The 22,751-nt window shown below is 37.8% G+C and overlaps 2 protein-coding genes across 6 annotated transcripts in view; one reads left to right on the forward strand and one right to left on the reverse strand.

The window, feature by feature from the left end:
- The window catches only part of CASK (calcium/calmodulin dependent serine protein kinase), a 394,879-nt gene that overhangs the window by 226,863 nt on the left and 145,265 nt on the right, over positions 1-22,751 (forward strand). The gene's annotated exons all lie outside the window — the stretch shown is intronic.
- On the reverse strand, positions 16,110-17,225 carry GPR34 (G protein-coupled receptor 34). The gene has a single exon (XM_007457194.1). It carries the CDS (start codon positions 17,223-17,225, stop codon positions 16,110-16,112), a length of 1,116 nt encoding a protein of 371 aa, XP_007457256.1.

The raw sequence follows: 22,751 nt of genomic DNA on the forward strand, positions 1-22,751 counted from the left end.
GTGTCCCCTGCATCGGCAGGCGGACTCTCAACCACTGCGCCACCAGGGAAGCCCTGTATTTTTCTTAAACAGTGCAATTCACAAATATTTATTGGAGTTCCTACTGTGTTTCTAGTGGCATGTGGAAGTCACAGAAGTATATCAACCACAAGCTAATTTAGGGTCTCTGGAAATTCAAGAGTGGTTCCAGAAGCAAGCCAAGATTCAGATTAATATGTGATGTGTGGTACAGACTTTAAGTGCTCTATGAGTTAGAAAGGGAGAAAACTAAATCAGAGTGGTTCTTAGAGTCCACAGGAACCGAAAGGAAAGAGAAGAGAATGCATGGTGAGCAACAATTCTGCGCCAGTACCAGGCAGAACATTTTACATATAAGAGCCCTAGCGATGGGTGGTGGTAGCCCCGTTTTACACATGAGGAAATTGAGTCTCAAAGATGTTAAATAGCATGCCCAAGGTGACACAACTAGTAAATTAACTTCAAGGCACATGTTTGGTTTTTTTTTCAACCTCACCCTCTACCTTAGCAGAAATTACTGGTTTTTCTCTAGAGTCGATAAGGGTACCTTATGGTAAGTAAACTGGAATCAAGTTTTGAATACTTTTAATTTCAGACAGGGTTTCTAGACTCTAAGCAGAATTGACTGGAAGAAATCAAGCCCAATTTTTTTCTTTCTTTGAAAACTTTGGACTTCAGTAAGCTAATTTTTATCCCATCAATATCAGTATAAATTCTTTATGATTTAAGTGATTTTGAGTTCCCTAATTGAAATATAAGGAAATTTTTATTTATATTTTCCTAACATACTGGGAAGTATTATTGCAATTGGTAAAAGGTGTAAATGTCAGAGAATACAAAATTAACAGAAATACAACTTGTCAGGCAGAAATTTCAAGAATTGCAAGTTCTGTGTAAAAGTGGCCCCTTGGACTTTTCTCATTTAGGTCACCTACAGTTTTCTTTGGTTCTCATTCATCTTTCCCATGCTTCTCCTCTTCAAAGTTCTGCTTCTGTTTCCAGGTCTAAATGCTCTTGCCTAACCATTCTAATTACTTCCTATATCATTGCCAAATACTGGCTTCCTAAGTGTTCTGCTCAGACCCTTATGATTTACTCCTTGAGGTGTTAGAGTAGTTCCCCAGAGTGTAAGTCCTGCCTTGTACGAAGTTTCCTGCTTTTGAGATGTTTGAGGTTCAAAGGGCGGGCATGCTATAATTTACTTTGACAATCCATGGTGAGCTGTATTCAGCAGGGGTGCATGAGAGCTTTCCTGACGGATTACTGGGGTTAGGATAGGGTCCCTTTTCAACTTGCCTCAGAGCCAGAACCCGGAAGACACAGGACAGCTCAGTCATACCTGAATCATTGTGCTTCAACTAGACAGTTATTTGGGGCTACCCAAGCTAGTGTCTTCTGAAATGGCGACAGTTGGCCTTTTAAGCACTCTATCTGACCCATCAGAAGTTCAGAGCGTTGGGAGGCTGGTGTGCAGGAAGAGAAGACATGCCTTATGTAGTCCACATTAGAACTTCACATTCAAAAGATAATTATTTCTTCAAGGGGGACTTGGGGTTGGGGTGCAGTGGAAGCCTTTATCCAGTTCATTGCACACCCGAGCCAGTAGTTACCTTTAGGAGGAGTGAAGCAGAGACTTGTTACTCAAAGCTGTGGTTTGTTCAAGGTTCTCTGAGCACCCCTGCTCTCTTCAGGATGTGGTGTCTGGCCACAGCCCTGTCTGTCTCCAGTTGCACTGTGCTCAGGCCCTCGCAGTCTACCACGAGCAGCTATAATCATGGCTGTCCCACCCTTAATCAGGGTGTGAAGATCCTCTACTTGCTGCTACGAGCTGGTTTCTCAGCAAACCATGGGAGTATTTTCCTCAAGAACTATTAAGAAACAGCAGAAATTAAAGTCCAAAGTTTGTAAATGTATAATAGCACAGAAACGTGATTAGCTTTGTAAGAAAGGTCTAATGACTAAATGGACCTGCCAATTAGAGTTTCACTATACTTCACCTTTGGCTTTTGTCTCTCCCTATCGGCTTGAATGCACTGGATAGACATTTTCTTCTAGAAATGCACACCATAGAAACATGGTGACAGTCATTAGAACTGGAATGACCTCAGAAGTGGCAATTGGAAAACAGATGGGAAATTAGTAGGTTTAGGGAAAGGGAAACTTTAGCATTGAATTAGATGAGGCAAAGATATTTTTGAGGACAGTCAGATTTTGAATTTCAGCATCTTTGAGTCAGTCAAGTTTGGTTCATATCATGCTTCAGAACCTACCTTTTTTTTCAGGTTCTTTGAAAAGGCAAAAGTAGATTAAAATTTCTGAAAATGAAGCATTTGATTATAGAATTCTAAAAATAATTTAGGCCATTGTATTGCCACAGGTACAAAACACATACATGCACCTTGGATTATGACTTGCAATGAGATTTAAGGAGTTAAAAAGACATCATATTATCAGTGCCCAGAAACCTTACCACTGCCCCTTTCTTCTCAAGGCCATTTCCTGGACATTTTATTACCAATCACTTCTTTGGGATTTCTAGATAAAATTGTCTTGAGGTTAAATCTCCTGCTCCATGTCACTATCTTTATTCAAGGGGGAAAAAAGAGATGTCAAAGGAAGATGAGGAAGAGTTGGGTATCTGAGGTACCTATTAGTGTCTATATTTACTTTCTCTTATCAAGAACCCCAAGTATTGGAGTAGCAAGCTTTCCTGAGAACCACTTTTAGAAAAGTTATAATAATAATAAATGACAACCACTGAAGTGCTTTTATATATAGTCACTTAATTGTTAAGATATTTAATTAAGATATCTCTCAGATGGATACCATTATTACTATCATTTTCTAGATGAGAAGATTTAGGTCCATAGAGGATAAATAACTTGTCGATGGTAATGTAACTGGTGTATTGTAGGGCCTATATTTGAACCCAGGTAGTGTGACTTCAGATCCCATATTCTTAGCTACTACCAGAATCTGGATTATTTTTTAGATAAAGGTGACCAAGTGTCCCTAGTGACCAAAAATGTATCAGTTTTCAATCTGGAAATTTATTAATTGCTGCTAACTCTCCATTGTACTAGTACTTTTCCCCTCTGTAATTGATAAGTAATCTGATGGTCATATTTTGAGACTCTCTGAATATATTTTTTCCCCTCTCAACCCAGTGGATTTTAGCATTCATTGATGGTCCTTGCCTGAATCATTGCTTATATTGGTGGTTGCGTCTTTATAATGTTTTGACAGAGATATATTAGACTTGAAGTAGTCATTTTAAGGTATCACTCTAAACAAGTGTTGGTGTCTTATTAGATAGTTCTCAAATTGTACTATATATGGTATAGTTTCTAATATTACCATGTGCTCTCTTCTTCCTCCTCCATCAAAAAGCCAGCCTAAAGTGTATTGTTTTAATAGACTTACAAATAAAATATTGAAGCCAGGAAATATAAGTTCTCTGGAGTTCCATATCGCCAGAAGTATCTGGTAGAGAAAATTGGAAGGAAGAAACCAGAGTACATTTTAACACAGAAAAAGTCTGTAGAGAATTATTTCTTTGGCGACGCTTTGACCAGCAGAGGGCAATCTATTACCAGCCCTAGTTAAACCTCTTTTGCTGTTAAAGGCTGAAGCATAAGCTGCCCGCCTTGCACTATTTTCCAGCTAGAAACTTAGAACAATTTAAAAGTTTAGTTTTTTTAAGCTCTAACAAAATGATTCTTTATCTTAGTAGCTGAAAAAACCTTTAAACGTGATAGAATAAAAATAATTGTATGGACAATGGATTTCTGTCCTTAAGCTGAAAACCCATTGACACTCATCTGCCTTTAATAGGCTATGTCCTTTGGAGATTTCGTTTTGTTTTGTACTAGTGATTATCACAAGAGTCACCTTTGTAAAATCGTTCACAATTACAGTTATCCTAGCGGTAAAAAGAAAGTCTGGCATTTTAGTATGCAAAAGTTTTTCTCATATCTTTAGTTTTTCTTAACTTTTTTTTTAATCATAGCAATTCATGGACATAGTTTTTAATAGTCAAATAATACTAAAAGGCTTGTAATGAAAACGACATGTCATGTCTATCAACAAGTGTAATTTAAAGTGTATTTTACCTAATGAAGAAAGCATAGGGGAAGTCACCTTTATCCTCCACTCTAGTCACTTCTTCCTGTCAACTTAAACTACACAGATCCCCTCCTGTTAAGATACCATCTAACCAGTTGCCTCATCATGCAGCATATGCTTGTTATCTCTGACAACTTATGGTTCCTTACTAAATCTTCAGTAACCCTGCCACTCTCCGCTCTGCAGTGGTTTGGAAAATAAATAAATAAATATCTCTCCCTCTCACACACACACACACACACACACACACACACACACACAGCTTTAAGCAAAACAGAGGCATTGTCTTTTTTGTTAATGAAATTACTTACTATATTTGTTGTCACCTTTTTAGAAATTAATGGTATGCATATTTTTAATTTAATCTTATATGCATCATTTATCTATTGCTGTATGCCAAACCACCGCCAGACTTGGTGATTTATGACAACAACCGTTTGTTCGTTCTCAATCCTGCAATTTGTTCTGGGCTCAGCCAGGCAGTTCTACTGTCAGTCTCTTCTGGGGTCATTCGTTCATGCAGCTTCTTAGTTATCTGGCAGCTCAGCTGAGGCTGGATGGTCCATGATGGTCTCTCTCATGTCTGGAGCCTCAGCTGAGATGGTTGTGCGGGCTGAGTATCTCCATGTGATTTTTCATCCTGGGTTTATTTACACCGTGATGGTCTTGGGGTTCCAGGAGCACAAAACTGGAAGCTGCAAGGCCTCTTAAGGCCTTGCTTAGATGCCATACAATGTCCACCACGATTTATTGGTCAAAGCAAGTCACAATACCTACTCAGATTCAAGAGGTGGGCAAAGACTCCACTTCTGGATGGGAAGAGCTGCAGATAATTTATTTTTTTTAATTAATTAATTTATTTTATTTATTTTATTTATTTATTTTTGGCTGAGTTGGGTCTTTGCTGTGCGTGGGCTTTCTCTAGTTGCAGCGAGCGGGGCCTACTCTTCCTTGCGGTGCGCAGGCTTCCCGTTGCGGTGGCGTCTTGTTGCTCTCTTGTTGCGGAGCACGGTCTCTAGGTGCGCGGGCTCTAGAGCACAGGCTCAGTAGTTGTGGCGCAGGGGCTTAGTTGCTCTGCGGCATGTGGGATCTTCCTGGATCAGGGCTCGAACCCGTGTCCCCTGCATTGGCAGGCAGATTCTTAACCACTGTGCCGTCAGGGAAGTCCCGCTGCAGAGAATTTTAATCTACCACATTTTCTTTACTGTGCTCGCAATAGCAGTGTTCTAACTAGATTTTTATATTTTTTTTCCTCAAAGTACAGTACATTGGCTCTTCCTTTGGGATTAATATAGTATGTGTACCTCAGAGTCCATTGCTTCTTGGATAACATCCAAAAAGAAAAGTTAACTTTGCAAAGGGATACCCACTGTGCCTCAGTTCAGTCTTGGAGCTGTATTTTCTTTTGATTATTTCTTGTATTAAAAGGTGTACTGAAAGTATCAGGAATCCATGTTGTTTCCTTTGTACTTTTTATCCTCTGTTAATAGCCCTTTTCTATTTCCAGAACTAATCTAGCTTTTCAGTAAAACTAGAAGAAAAGTCTGTTTCTGCTTATCTGATCCTAAGAATGGGATAATTAATTGAGATCTCCAATACTAGAGCCTAAAAGGATACAGAGGGATGCTTAGTCTAGCTTGCCCCTTTAGTAGCTTTTTCCCCCACCATGCTAGGTTGTACTTATTACTGGAGGTTTAGTTATTTGCAGGATCACAAATGCCAACTATCAGAGCATGAGACCCTCAGTTACTTATTTAGCTGACACCTCTCACTACTTGCCACATATATTTGGAACTCTATAATCAGTCCGCACAAGAGCTGACCCTGTGTGTTCCAGTGTTTTTCAAGTCTCACTGGCCACAAAGGGGAACTGAATATGAACATGCATGCAAACCTCATCAGTTCCCTTTGCAACCAGCTGAAAGTTGTTTTTAATATAGCGGAAACTGTTTTTCTTTTGAGTACAAACGAAATTTCCACCCAAATAATGAAGCATTTCTGCTTCTGACAAATCAGGGCACACATAAGAGGACACTAAATTGCGAGAAAGGCAATTAAAAGAGAAAGTCAGAAAATAAAGAGATAAAACTGAACTGGGGAAGAGATAGAGATGCTGCTGAGTACAGGAAAGGAAAAAACATAGAGGGGGAAGTATTGGGGGTACTAGAAGATCTTGGTAGGTGATAGAACATGAGAAGAGGCAGGAAACATAGAAAGGAAATGTGTATAACAGGAAAGGGGCTGTAACAGTATTGCCAGCAGTGTTAAAGGAAGGCATTAAGGTTTTTTAGTCCAGATGTTTGCCATTGGATAAAATTTTAAAATATCACACATCAGAGGGATTACCATTCCCACCTGAGTTTATACTCTTGAGCCAGTTTTACAGTGAAGGTACCTTGACCCCGCTTCATTATGCAGTGCAGTAACCTGTTTGACCACTCTGATTATGCATAACAAAGCCAAATATCAGTAAGAAAGCAAAGAAATGAGCACCTAACATAACAAATGTCACAAAACTCCCAGAATCCATCAACTTATTTTAGATAGAGTTTAAACAGTCTCTCTACCAGTAAATATATATATATATATAATTTTTTTTCTTTTGGCGGTACGCGGGCCTCTCACCGTTATGGCCTCTCCCGTTGCGGAGCACAGGCTCCGGACGTGCAGGCTCAGTGGCCATGGCTCACGGGCCCAGCCGCCCCGCGGCACGTGGGATCTTCCCAGACCGGGGCACGAACCCGCGTCCCCTGCATTGGCAGGCGGACTCTTAACCGCTGCACCACCAGGGAAGCCCTCTAGCAGTAAATATTAATGAACGCCTGTGATGTGCTGAGCAAGGGACATGGGACAAATCTGCTACAAAAGAAGATTCTGGGAAACTGCTTGGGGACCATTGACCATACAGCAAGCAGCCTCCTTCCTCTGCCCCGCAGCCCCACACATCTGAATAGCCCTGAGGGCATGACTATGGGTACAACATGATGGAGCAACAAGATCACAGGTGGCTCCTGGTTGCCACTCATTATTAAGGTATTGAATGTTCTGTAAAACCCAAAACTTCTGTTAAAGGGATCTAAAGAACATCTAATCCAAACTTTACTAAATGCTTGAAATGCTTTGCTGCCTTCCCAGCTTGCTGAGGATCCATACTATATTGAAATAGCTCTGCTAGCAAATAACTCACTGGCTTTCTATTGCATTTGAGATCTGCAGTTGTTGGAAAAGCCTCTTCTACAGTCTGGTGAAACATGCTGCTTGCAACTCCCCTCCTTCACTGGTCGTCTTTCTGCTTGCTCTCTGAGGCCACACACACACACACACACACACACATTTTTGCTCTAATGCCTTTCTTTTAGTCTTCTGCTTTAAGGCTAAGTAATCCCATTCTTTCAAACTGTCCCTCTTCTGGCATCCTCTCCTCTTCTACTTGCTCGAGTTTCAGAGTGTGGTTCTGACAGCATGGGTCTGCTGCAGCTCCTGTCCTGGACGTTGCTGTTATTAGTGAAAGGTAAAGTTAAATTACCCTTTATGAGTGCTTTCCCCACCTCATTTGGTCCAGGTCAGCTTCCCCTGTGTATCTTCCTAGTTCTAATGTGTATCTTCAGCTTCTGACCATTCCATTTTATATATTTCCCCTGTCTTTCCTTTGGCATTTGAGTATTTCAGTAAGTAACATATATTGAATGTTTCCTAATGGCCAAGAACATTTATTCACTCGTTTAGTCTCCATAACACTAGAAGTTAGGTGTTCCTATTATTTTTGTTTTCTCAGTAGAGGAAAGAGAGCTTGTACAAGGTTACACAGTAAGTGGTGGAGCCAGAAATTGAACTCAGGCAGTCATTGCAGCAGCTGCCCTATTAACCTGTCCATTATGCTGCCTCTCAGTTCATTATTTAATGTTTAATGTCAGTAGGCTAAGAGGACCTACTGGATGCAGCGCCACCATAATCCTCCCCATGGCTTTACCAGTGGGATGGTAATACTCTTGGTCCATTGGTTAAGACTGTTCCCCTGGACTCTGTCTGGGTGGGCAATACCAACATCTTCCTAGTCTCCACCCCCCTTTTTCTTCCAAGTTTCCCTCACTTACCTGCAAGTGAGTGGCCAATGCTTTCTTTAAATATATTGATAGACTTAACAGGTCAGCTCCTGGTCTAGGAGACTTTCTATCCCTTTAAAATGGTTTGCATATCTGTAATACTTAGATGTTTGAATTTTGTAGGTTAAGTCTCAGAAAACATTTTTGTTTTCAGGGGACACCTCGTTTGCACTCCTATGTACTATACTATTTCTGACTGAAATGCAAAGTTGTCTAATTGTAAGATAATTTCATCTGCAAATTCTTTAGCTTAGTCCTTGAGGGGTGTATATATTTCAGAAGGCCAGGGTTCATCTAGATTCATTGATTAGAAAACGTCTTCCTTTCCTTATGGTGTCTGGCAAAAGAAACCATAAGCAAAGTAAAAGACAAGTCCATATTGGTAGAAGTTATTTGCAACCCATATAAAGAACAAAAGATTAGTATACATAATATATAAAGAATTATTTCAACAATTTGAAAGAAAAAAAGGAATAAAAGCAACTCATTAAAGGGAAAAGGGGAAATGGTGTAGGTATGAATAGATGATTCACCCAAGAAGAAACATGAATGGGCAAAAAAGAAACATGAGGTGATGCTGCTCCATTTCACCAGCAGTCAGGGAGGCACAAATTAAAACCACAGGGATATGCCATTTCACACCTCCCAGATTGGCAAAAGTTAGTAAATCTGATAAAATCAAGTATTGGTGAGGATGTGGGTAGAAGAACTCTTATCTTACTAGTGGTGGGATAGGTGTATAAATTGGTAAATTGGTAATTGCACTTTGGAGAGCAATTTGTCACAACTGAAATAAACTGAAGATGTTTATACCCTTTACAACCAAGCATTTCTACTTCTAGGTGTCAGCCATAGAAAAATTCCACACATGCACACAGGAGACTTCGCTTGAGCGTGGTTTCTAATAGTGAAAAAGTGGAAACCACCTAAAGGCCCATTGTTAGGAGAAATGGAGAATTGAACTGTTGTTTATTCTCACAGTAAAACACTGTGCATCTGTTAAAACGAATGAATCTATCAACACAAACATAATTTGAGTGAAAACAGTTACAAAAGGATGTATTAGTGAGATACTATTTGTTAAATTTTAAAAACAAAAACTAATGCACATTGTTATTCATGCCACTTACGAATGTTATAATAGTATAAACATGTACATCAAAATGATATACACTAACTTTAGGCAAGAGGCTACCTCCGGATGAGCTTTAGTACATCTTCTTGGATTATGTATAGGTACAAGAGAACAGTTAAGCAAATAGGGCCAAAACATTAACATCTGCACAATTTGGGTGATGGGTGCTTAGCTACCTGTTACGTTGTATTTTTACTTTTTTGTATGTTTGAAATATTTTATACCTAAAAAATTATTATATGTGGAATTACCAAACCAGAGTATAACTGTAACAGTTAACTTGCTCCTGGAATAACTTGCATGGCTTACTAACACAAAAAGAGATTCTATGCATCAATACCTGTATCCAAACCACAATTAGAAACCTTTTCCAAAGCTCATCTTATGATGGTTCTTTATGCATTTCCTGGGCTAGAAGCAAAATTAATAAGGGTGAGATGCTCTAATTTGATTTCTTTTTTTTTCTCCGTCTATTCAACCTGTATGCTTTTGTACTGCTTTATTGTCCATGTTTCAGGCAGAGCTTTCACAGAGTGTACAAATGTGTGATAGTTAGAAAACTAGTTCTTTAAGATTTTAGTCTTTCGACATCACACAATTTTGATGAGTAATAAGCAGAATTTTTTGCCCTAAATACATATTAATACCCATTTATGTTTTTTTTAAAAAAACAAAAGACATCTCAGTAATTACCATTGTGCTTGGGCAGAATGAAATGAAAACGAAAAGCAGTGTCTTAGCAGAGACAATGCCTGTGGAATAAAAGTCTACCAACTTGCATCCCCTCATATGTAAAATACAGAAAATACTTCAATCACGATGCAGTGAGGAGTAAATGATAATAATGCATTGCGAGCACCCAGCACAGTAAAAGGTACATAAATATATTTTACTTTGCTTCCCATTCCGTTGCATGTAAACTTGAAGGGGGGAAATAAGAGGCAAAATGGAAGTTTACGACAAACCTAGCACTTCCATTTTAGCTCTGAGTCTATTGTTACCACCACGCAAGCAGTCCTCCACGTCTTAATTTGAAAACCAGACTGAACTGAGGCACTATAGCAACCACTTATAGGAATGTGTTCTTAACTGGGCCATGTAGCTACGAAAAAGGACACTGCATCGTCCATTGTGAGAGTTTATATCTCATTCGAGTTGTCATAGTTCAGATTATATTCTGAGATTCAAATGCTTTCTTCTGATCAAAAATACAAGTTTCTTTGGAAGTTTATGGTGTCCGTTGGTGCCTGACATTAAAAACTCTCCAGTAAATGTCATATCTGTTGTGAATATTTTTCTCACTTTGTGCTTTTGCTTTTATTTTTGTTTATGGTTTTTGACAAAAAAAATAGTCTACTTTTAAAAGTCAAATCTATGCATCTTTCCCTGTGGTTATTTCTATTTTACTAATAGGAAGTCTTTTCCCTTCCACAGATGAGTTAGTCACATATTTTTAAGTCTTTTAATGCATTCATTATTTACATTTAACTCTTTGATCCAGTTATAATTTTTTTGGTGTGATATGAGGCAAGGCTGTAAATTGGCTTTTATTTTAAATAAGCACAGCACTATTTATTAATTCATTTCTTTCTTCCCCTATGCTCTTTGTGATGTCTCCTTTATTTGCAGTGATTCTCTTTGAAGGAGGAAAGTGTATCAGAGTCACTCAAACTTTTAAAAAATTCATTTAACAGCAGAAACTAACACACCATTGTAAAGCAATTATACTCCAATAAAGATGTTAAAAAAAAATTCACTGAACCCCACTTTGCAAGCTTCTAGCACATCTTGACTAACAGACTCCTAGGTTGCCCTCTGATTTGTTCCTGCTCCTACCCTGTTGAGAGTGATTAACTTGTCATATAATCTTCTCAGGTATCATTGAGGGTCTGCGTAGAGCTGTGCATTCTGTTCCATTGATAAGTTTATCCTTGCATGTGCTCCACGATGTTATCCTTAATGAAGGATAAGAATATATTTTAATATCTGGTAAAAATAAGTTTCCATTCATACTTCAAAAGGCTAAAAGATAATTAGCCTGTTAACATGTTTCTGCAAAATCCAGGCTGCCTGTTGAGAGAACTCTATTTCATGCTGTTTTTTAAAGCAATTTACTCCAATAAAGATGTTAAAAAAAAATTCACTGAACCCCACTTTGCAAGCTTCTAGCACATCTTGACTAACAGACTCCTAGGTTGCCCTCTGATTTGTTCCTGCTCCTACCCTGTTGAGAGTGATTAACTTGTCATATAATCTTCTCAGGTATCATTGAGGGTCTGCGTAGAGCTGTGCATTCTGTTCCATTGATAAGTTTATCCTTGCATGTGCTCCACGATGTTATCCTTAATGAAGGATAAGAATATATTTTAATATCTGGTAAAAATAAGTTTCCATTCATACTTCAAAAGGCTAAAAGATAATTAGCCTGTTAACATGTTTCTGCAAAATCCAGGCTGCCTGTTGAGAGAACTCTATTTCATGCTGTTTTTCTCTTATGGATAACTTTTAAGTAACGCTTTGCTTCACAGAGCTGTAATTATATTAGTTCTACTTTCATATCAGCAGGACTGAAGAATACATTTTAAAAAGAAGTTGAAAACAAAACCTTCTGTACTAGAACAGAAGTTTCTTTTTCTATTGACCTGATCTTAGAAATTCAACTGCCATCAAACCCAGCTCTGCACAGAATACTTTTCCAAAACTAACAGCAAAACTCAGCATTTAGGTCTTACTCTCGCAACCAGGCAGTTAATTATGCCTGTGTTTGGTTTTGCATATGTGAGATGTTATTTAGAAACTTGTTCTCAAGATCTTTTGCAAGGTGAGAATATGTATATACTTCTGAATTTCCCTTTTCTGTATGCTTCTAGAACTAAATCTTGGCTTCGGGGAGGTAGGGGCAGTGTTTCCTACTTGTGTACACCAATGCTCAATAAGAAATAAAAGATTATATGTAATAAATAGCCTTAAATTTGTTTAGCAAATTTTTCTAAAAATTTAGTAACATTGTCAGGAATCAGGTTACTCTAAGGTATGTTATTAGTGAAACTTCTGTCGGTAAAGAAAATCTGTTAGGAGCTTATAGATAGGTTGACTTTTAATAAAATTTATTTTATCACAAATATTACAGCAAGAATTGACTCAGTGTACTTTTTTAAGAATGCCATTGTGCAGAGCTTTATAGGGATCATCTCATTTAATATAAATAATGAGAAAGCTTCTAGAATTATGAGTGTATATGTGTTTCTTTTAATGTTCCATAAAACTACTACTAGTAATAATAATAGATAATGTAATTTAACCATTCAAACTGTATGTTTACAATAGACACATGTAGGGATATAAAATGTTTACCAATAATGTAAAAAAGATTTTAATTTTGAAAACATGAGAAAATCAGTATTGTCATATTTTTAAATTATACAAACAGAAATACTGAATTTCAGTTTGGTATTTGTTAACAATTGTCAGAGCACAGTAATTAATATAAAATTTATTACTTTTTTCTGAGCCTCTGATTTTTCTGCAAATTTCTTTTTTTTTTTTCCTGCGGTATGTGGGCCTCTCACTGTTGTGGCCTCTCCCATTGTGGAGCACAGGCTCCGGACGCGCAGGCTCAATGGCCATGGCTCACGGGCCTAGCCGCTCCGCGGCATGTGGGATCTTCCCGGACCAGGGCACGAACCCGTGTCCCCTGCATCGGCAGGCAGACTCTCAACCACTGTGCCACCAGGGAAGCCCCAAATTTCTATTTTTATTCTCAAATGTTTCTTGTTTTTTAAATATAATTCTGCTTTGACCTATTGTCTGTTCAACCATTTGTGTACACTTACTGAAATACAAGTAACTGAACACTAACTGTATACAATCCAAATCTCATTAAAATAAATTCAGCCCTAACGAAATTCTTCATACTCTTTAATACTGATTTCCCAGTCAGTGGCCTACCTGAAGTTTGAAGAAGTATTCTGAGTATAAAAAAAAAATTCTCATACTCTGTGATAGAAACTTATGAATGGATCCTTGCAGTTTGCCATAACAGGCTTTTACATATTAACAACAGCATTCTGATTCTGTGTGTAATCAAAAAACTGTTATAAAGCAAAAACTAACACACCATTGTAAAGCAATAATACTCCAATAAAGATGTTAAAAAAAAAAGAACAATGCTGGCCAAACTTGAGAATGGTTGCCTTAATGACATCTCCTGATTACAACTGTATGACGTTTTCTGCAGCTATATCTAGATATATTGACTAGGAAAATAACCTACTTTTTCAGCTCTGTTAAGCACCCCTTCCCTCCCTCCTTCCCTTCTTGTTCATCCATGCATTCATTCACTTGTTCATTCAGTTATTCAACAAATATGTATTGATCTTCTTTGTGCTAGGCAATGCAACTATGCTCTGGTAGTCAGTGATGAATGAGGGCCCTTTTGGAACCCTCTTACACTGTTGGTGGGAATGTAAATTGGGGCAGCCACTATGGAAAACAGTATGGTGGTTCCTCAAAAAACTAAAAATAGAGTTGCCATATGATCCAGCAATCCCACTCCTGGGCATATATCCAGAGAAAACTATAATTCAAAAAGATACATGCACCCCTATGTTCATAGCAGCACTGTTCACAATAGCCAAGACATGGAAACAACCTAAATGTCCATCTACAGATGAATGGATAAAGAAGATGTGGTACACACACACACACACACACACACACACACACAATGGAATACTACTCAGCAATAAAAAAGAATAAAATAATGCCATTTGCAGCAACATGGATGGACCTAGAGATTATCATACTAAGGGAAGTAAGTCAGAAATGGAAAGACAGATACCGTATAATATCACTTGCATGTGGAATCTAAAATATGACACAAATGAATTTACCTACGATACAGAAACAGACTGACAGATATAGAGAACAGACATGTGGTTGCCAAGGGGGTTGCCCTTGGGATGAGGGAGGGCTGGATTGGGGGTTTGGGATTAGCAGATACAAAGTAGTATATATAGAATAGATAAACAGCAAGGTCCTACTGTATAGCACAGGGAACTACATTCAATATCCTGTGATAAACCATAATGGAAAAGAATATGAAAAAGAATGCATATATATATATATATGTATAACTGAATCACTTTGCTGTACAGCAGAACTTAACACAACACTGTAAATCAACTATACTTCAATAAGATAAAATTTTTTAAAAAATACGAATAAGGGGGCTTCCCTGGTGGCGCAGTGGTTGAGAGTCCTCCTGCCGATGCAGGGGACACGGGTTCGTGCCCCGGTCCGGGAAGATCCCACATGCCGCAGAGCGGCTGGGCCCGTGAGCCATGGCTGCTGGGCCTGTGCATCCGGACCCTGTGCTCCGCAACGGGAGAGGCCACAACAGTGAGAGGCCCGCATACTGAAAAAAACAAAAAAACAAAAAAGAAAAACGAATAAGGGCCCTTTCTCTTAGAGCTTACTCTCTAGTTATTTTTGAACATACATGAAAATTTCAGAATTTGCTCCTTTTAATTCTAACCTACAGGTTTTCTTTATTGTTATGAAATATTTCAAGCCCTCAGATATATACCAAAAATTACATAACAAATACCCATGTATTACCACACAGGTTTAACAAACATTATTAATATTTTGCCATGTTTGCTTCAAATCTCTCCAGATGTAACCATTAACCTTAAGTTGGTATGTATGTTTGTGTATATTATGACGTATGTTTTATATTTTTATTGCATATGTATAGATCTGTAAAGAATATGGTATTGTTTTATGTGGTTTTGTATTTTACATAAGTGATTTCATAGGATACATACCCCTTTGCAGTTTTTGGTTTTTATTCAACATTATTTTTGCCAATTCTCCATGTTGATGCATGCAGATGAAGTTTTTTTCTCCATTCCTTTGCTGATGCATATTCATACTTAGGTTGTTTACATTTGTTTAGTATTGTGAGCAGTAGGTCACTGAGCATCTTTACACGTTTTCTTGTATACATGTTTGAGTGGTTCTGTAAGATGTATACCTAGTAGTGGACTTGCTGGATCATAGGATGTACACATCTTCAATTTTGCTTTATCGAAGTGTATGGTTCAAGATGGCTGAATTGTTTATAAATCTGTTTTAAGTAAGGTGCAGTCTTAAGTACTGTTGCTAGGCTATTGAATTTTAGCTCACCTATTGTACTAAGCAGTGATAGATAGTGGGTGATTTCATTTTTTATTAGAATTTTATTATTTCATCTGTTAATAGAAGTTTAGACATAAATGAATACAGTGGCAAATTATACAAGCTTTTTAAAGGACAATGAACATATTTTCTGACATTTTAAGTCGGTCCTCAAATTGGTTAACTTTTAAGCACACTTTAAATTAGTATTAGGTACTTGATTTTGAATAGCTACTTTAGTGACTTGAGAAACTATAACATTTTCTTTAATTATTCTGTGGTTAAAACCATAAATTTCATTTAATTTTATAATCTATGTTAACAGTGTTAGCCTAAAAGATTTTATATACAGATTTAAAATCTAGTGGTGAGTGTAAGCTTGCACTTAAAATATTTTGTAATTAAGCAAATGAAATATCACAAATAAGCAAAGAACTTTGGGAGGATCTAAGCTTTGTAAATGCTAGAGCTTTGTTTCATAATTTTTTGTTCTTCAAGGAATTAGGCTGTATTTTATCATTCTTTTTAATATGTTTACCGTAAGTGCTTTAAGAAGTAGACTGAATTTTAGCTGCAGCAAATGTATCATGCAGGGAGTATCCTGGTTTAAATTCTGAAGTGCTTTCACTCCTGCTTGCTTCCCCTTGAAACCGTCTAGAAAGAAGTTGGCACATTATTGTGCGAATGTTACTGGACATCAGGAAATACATGACTGGATCTAAACAGCTATTAAAAGATGAGAAAACCAGCATGATCTCATTGGTTTTGTGAACGATTTCCTTCCAATAGCAAGACGACATATTTAGCTGTGAAGAAATATAGACAAATCGGAAGCCATGATAGGGAACAAAACATACAGTAAAAATGATAAGCACAATAAAGGAATTCCGGGCTGTAGTGGCATATTTGCCAGAATTAGGAAATTTTGATCTCCTTTTAGAAATCCTCAATAGATTCTTGCCAATCTTAATATAGGAAAGGATTATTAGTAGGAAAATTAGCCAGAACATTACCACAAGAATGTAGTTAAAAATTGCTTCTCCTTTTGCATTATGCTTATCTCTATAATGGAAACACATTGTGGAATTATGACCTCCTTTCTTAAGGGTTAAAATAATCATAGTTAAAAATCCAGCAAGGGCAATTATCCATACTATACAACAAACATAAATACTCTGTTTGGTTGTTATTGCCTTACGTTGTTGTATAGACCGATTAATTTTTATGTAGCGATCCAAACTGATGAATCCAAGCAAAATAATGCTAATGTACATGTTCATATAAAATAGTGTTCCCACAACCTTGCAAAGAATCACACCTAGTGTCCACTTGTTTTGGTTAATGTGATACATTATTCGGAAAGGGAGGCAGAAGATAAGTAAGAGGTCTGCAATGGCTACATTGAGTAGGTAAATCTGAATGGAATTTCTTTTGCGGTGGATACCCAGAAATACGTAGAGGGCAATTATGTTTCCAACGAGGCCCATGATGAAAATAACAGAGTAGAATGTTGTTAACACATTAGAGAGTAATTTTTCATCCATGGAACAGGCAGTAAAATTTGAGGCTCCTGAGAAGTTGTGTGGCCATTGGACGCTGTGATTAGTTATAAAGTGCACTCCCTGGGAGGAGCAAGGCCAGCTGCTGACTGAAGTTGCCGTCATTGTTACCATCTGACTTCTCGTTGTCTTCTGTAGGGATCAAAAAGTGAAGGTGCTAAATGACATGTTCCTTGACTGTAGCTTTTATGTCTTCAGATTTCTCCTACAACAGAATGCCAAACATTGAGTCACTTGTTATTTTAATAACAATTACTTTAGCTCAAAGCACAAATAGTAAATGATTTATTTTCAGACATTGTGAGAAGCTTTCCTTTTATCCTACTTTGGACCATTTGGATATCTACACAATATATGTAGCAGCATTATGGTATCACAAAACAAGCAGCACATATAGTAGAATCTTGTGGAATGTCCTGCTCTGAGCTTTTCTATGCTGTGATAAATGTTCAAGGTTTGTTTCATTTATTATATTAAAATAAATATATGAACTATGGAATCATCTTTTCTTAGGGAAGTTTTTATGGGAATAGAGATGGAGGTGAAATAACAGCTTATATTTTTCGAAGATGAGTGTCAGTTTCCCTAAAGGTAGTTACAGACATGAGTGAGCTGGGCCCACTGCTGGCCCCTGTCCAGCTTCCTGCCTTGACTCTTTCCCTCATAGGTGGCATTCATTCATTTTGACACGTGTTGCCACACGGTATGTGACAGATAAACTGTGGCAGTCTCTCATTCCATGGTGGGAATAGGGGAAATAGTCCTAAATTTCTTCCTTTTCAACCTAACGCCAAGTTGAGGGTATTAAAATGACTTGCCTACGGGGGCATGCAATTACCGTAACAGACCAATAGAGCACAGCACTTGCCTCGTTAGGCAGGCTCGTAACACTGCACAGGAGAGCAAAGTAGCCAAACAAAACCAAGTCAGGTGGTGACAGCCGCCAGTTAGGCACCTTGGAGAGTCTCCTTGACCTACAAGCAAAGAACATAGAGTGATAATGTAGATGGGAAAGAGGATGTGTAAACCAAGATTTTGGAAGGAAGTAACTGCAGCTGAAATATTCCGTGGGCTAGGTCATGTGAGACTGTTTGTAAAATAGTGTGTGAATTCCACTTGTTTGTGGCAGCAGAGAATGTTAGCAGTGGTATTTGTTACTGGCTCTTTGCTGGGCATTGGCTGCTGTGAAGAGTTCAGTCTGAGAGGCCATCATAAAGAGGAGATGTGAGGAGAGGATTCCAGAGGGTCTTGTCACATTCCTTTCTTAGAGTGACTTCCCTATTTCTTTACAGAAGCTTCTTAGGAGGTGTCATAAAGACATTCAGGGCAAGGTTATCAAAATCAGACCTAACTAACTCTGTGACCTTCAGCCAACAACTTAATCTTTTCTAAGCCTTAGTTTTTTTGTTTGTAGAAATGGAAAAATGCATTCTACAAACAACAAAACTGGAACATAGCAAGTGTTACGTTTACCCTGGAACATAATAAGTGTTCAATGACAGTTAGCTTTAAAAAAAAGAAACACCTTTTGATTAATTTTGTTTTAGTGAATATCTCACACTTGGCTAAGTACTGCTTGGAAAACGAAGGTGAAAATGACAGAGACCCTGCTCTCGGTAAATATTTTTTCAGGAGTGTGCATTTAAACTTTGAATGCTGTACAGTGGATTTGAATTACCATAATTAATTTCCTGATTTGAGCTTATACACAGAGAAAAGCATTTGGAAGAAGTTAGCCTTTCTTAAAACTACCTATAATTTGATCAAGAAGAAACCATTTTAGTAGAGTGTGAAATTCCTGTTTAAAATTTTGTCAAGGGGGGAAATTGAATCCCTGGTAGAGGAACTGACTGGTGAAGAGGAAGTTATGTAATCCCTGGTAAGAGCCTGTCGCCAGAGCTGAGGACAACGGAGGGAGGGAGGCAAGAGGACTGCGCCTGGTCTGTCGTGTGTCTCAACTGCACGGAGACAGATTTCACAAAGCTTATAGAAACTTATACGTGTGTTTCTGGTGATCTGAAATTCTAAAAAGGAAAGGGCAATCCAGGAAGAATGGCAGGCTGCCAAAAATGGAGCTGATAATGCAATGTAGATTACCAGGAAGAGGAGAAGGGCCCCTGTAGGGGATCTGTGTTGTGTGGTCACATAGGGAACTGGCTGAGGCTCAGGTAGAAACATCTCATAGCCACTGATGAAAGTGAGCTGAGGCATGGCAGGTGACACGATTTTGAGAGCTCAGACAGCTGAAATGACTTTAAAGGTCACAGAGTTTTTGTTTTGTTTGTTTTCCTTCTCCATTGCTATATTTTAAACTCCATTAGGGTTAGGAAACAAGTCTGTTTTGTTTGCCTCTGTGTACCAAGTGTTTAGCACAATAAATGCTGTTGAATGAAAAAGGGAATTTAGTAGAAAAGTATGTAAAGTCCTACATGTGGATATTAAAATAAACTATTCAAGTACAGGAAGGCCTTTAGCTACATGAACAAAAACACAATTGCAATTGACTGCAGTTGCTGTGTCCGCAGTGTGACGTGGCTGCAGCAAAAACTAATCTGTCTTTGGTTGACTTCATACCTATGGAGTGTCTTAAACGAAGATTGTCACTACTAATCGGTACTGTCCTAAGCTGGTAGGGTTCCACCTGGAATACAGTGTTTCATCCTCAGCAGCACACTTAAAAAAGGCCACAGAGCCAGTGCGGGGGGGAAAAGCCCAAATCATGTCAGAGGAGCAAGTGGAAGGAAACAGGCACCTGGAGATGTGAACACTTTCAAGGCCATGGAGAAAAGCATTTCACCTCTTGATGTATGTCTTCAGAAAGCAGAAGAAGGACCAGTGAGTAAAAATGCAGAGACAGATGTTGCCTGCTTTTAAGGAAATGCTTTTTTAGAATGAAACAATCTATTTGGGGAGGCAATAAGGTCTTACCACGGGAAGATTTTTTGAGACTACCACAGTTGGATACTCTGTATTAGAGACTCTCAGTGGCTCTCAATCCCGGCTGCATATTAGAATCCTCTTGAGGGCTTTTTAAAGATACCAATGCCTGGCTCCATCCCCAGATCTTCTGATTTAATTGGTCTGGAATGGGCTCCAGGCAATGGTTTCCTTTAAAAGCTCCTCAGGGGATTCTAATGTGAAGTCAGAACTGAACCCTTGAGCTAGATGACTGAACCAGTAACTAATATTTATTTAGCATATGCTGTGTACCAGACAGTGTGTTAAGCACATTTATATTATTTCATTTACATAATCCTTATAATAACTTTGTGAGGTAGGTATTAATGAAAGATAAAGATGTTTTGATCGTTACCCATGACCACACAGCTCTTAAATGTCTGTACCCAAGTTGAGACTCAGATCCGTCTAGCTTTTAGAGCCCATGATCCTTTTCACCAAACCTCACTCCTCCTAATCACATATGATCAGCATTTTCTTTATTAATGATGAGTTCTGTCAGCGGCATTTTGACATGATTCCTTTAGCATTATCCACATTAGCGATTTTAAGAAAAGATTGTCATCTAGCTTTTACCTCTTTGGAAAAGGTACTAACCTTTTTATTTGCTATGTCCATTATAGTAAGTAAGTAAGTCCAGAGTTTACAGAATCACAAATCATTCATCAGAATGTTCAGCATATCCCCCAGAGCATATCTTTTCAAACTTATTTCTAGGCCTGATTGTCATTATCAAGATGTTTCTAGAAAGCCATTAGCGCAAAGCACGTAGCCTGAAACCATTTGCCTCAGCTCTAATCTGCAAATGAAATAAATAAATAATAGTTGTACAAGATCACCAATAAACCTTTCTGGTTTTGCTTTATTTTCAAGCTCAAAGAGAACAATGTATTTGTTTAAATAGTAGTAGTAGATGTCATTTAGAACCCTGTATTGAATGGCTAGTGTTCAGTCATTTATTAACAAATTAGCAGATTAGATTCTGTTTGGAACTTAATGGCTGATTTCTGCCTCCTTTACAATGTGTCAGTCACTCGCTGTTCCTAAGGCCATTTACTGATGTTTTAAAAACTACTTACTTGATTTGTTAAGAATGGTCAGTGAAGAAACAAACCACTGCATTCACATAGGGACCAGTTTCCTAGTGGACATTAGTTGTGACTGGTGTGAAGTGGTCACAGTGGTTTTCTGATAGTAGATGGTTAATGGTTTTTAATTTTAAAATCCTGAAGTTTGCAACCCTGTATTAGTGCTGCATTGTACCCACCAGCACCACCCTCCCCTTGCCTGTAATTTTTCAACTGGCTCCTACAGGAGCTTCTGTATTAGAGGGCAGGACCCGACAGATTCCACTGTGGCCTCCAATGAGCAAAAGCTTTTTAAATGCAGTTTGGGTATGTTTGTGAAAACATCACATTGCTATGTTAAAATACATACCTAGTTGGCAGTGGTAGCAGCCGTTTACATTTGTAGTTTGACTTGATAATCACTGAGTCATTCAGGCCATGCTTTAAAAATTGCACTAATTTCTGCATACAAAGTGAAAATTGAAAGCATGTTACTTTAGAAAGGATATTAGTAGTACATTAGCTTTTGTTATCAATTTAACTGTGGCTAAAACATTTTTTAATTTTAGGTGAATTCACTAAAGGGTATTTTGCTTTTTCTTTTCTCTAATATTCACCATATTAACTTCTGAAACACGAAACTTAAAATTTAATTGGTCTGGTAAATTACCATAAAATAGAAATCATATAATAAAGAAAATACTATTATTGAAAATAGGGAGTCAGCATAACTTAATAAAAGTTACAGATCACTTATAATACACTGGAAATAAAATTTGTTGCATATGAAAATAACTTTTAATTGATTCAAGTAGATCTGCGAGTCTTAGTGGCAGTATACAAAATACAGTATAAACAATGTGACAGTATTGATAGTATGAGCGTAAATATCTCATGTCCTAAAGTACTTCAAGTAACTAAGACAGCCTCATTTTAAGTCAAGTCACGGCAGAGGTATCATTCAGTTTACTCAGGTTTCTAGAAGCAAAGTGTTGCTAGTCATCATGAAGCAGGTTTCATTTATATTACTCAGATAATCAGAATGTAACTTAAAAAAACGGATCATTTATGCAGTTGAAATCAAGGCATACTCACAGTTCAGGCTATCTTGAAGTAAAAGGAGCTGAACCCCAAGATTCCCTAGACACAGAGACTCGTCTTGGTGTGTCAGCTGGGTTCCTCCATCCGGTTGTGGTGCAATTGGTTGGGGTTGTCTTTTTATTTTTTATATTTGCATGTGGTGGTAGGTGTGTTTTTTCTCTTTTCTTTCTTTTTTCAATATGACAACCCTTAGACTCTTTGTGAAAATATTTAAAAAATAAACCCTACCACTATGCAGCAACTTTATCTTTAAGCTTAATCAACACTTAACTTTAAGAAATTATTTATATCTTTTCTATGAATACCTTCCACTTTGACAATTGTGAAAAGTTTTCCCTCCCCCCCCCGCATAAAGTTTATAAATTCTAAGCAGAAATATGCATTTTTCTGTTTTTCCTAACTAATGATACATAATATGCTATATGTACTTTTAAAGCACAAGCATTTAATTTCTTTCTTTCTGGATTCATTTTAGAAACTAACAATCACATAAAGTGGCATTCCT

The sequence above is a fragment of the Lipotes vexillifer genome, unplaced genomic scaffold (assembly GCF_000442215.2).
Source record: "Lipotes vexillifer unplaced genomic scaffold, Lipotes_vexillifer_v1.1 scaffold1439, whole genome shotgun sequence".
Taxonomy (NCBI): domain Eukaryota; kingdom Metazoa; phylum Chordata; class Mammalia; order Artiodactyla; family Lipotidae; genus Lipotes; species Lipotes vexillifer.

Bases quoted from the DNA above. Each gene is read 5' to 3' on its own strand.
- GPR34 (XM_007457194.1), bottom strand. From the start codon at position 17,225: ATGACGGCAACTTCAGTCAGCAGCTGGCCTTGCTCCTCCCAGGGAGTG.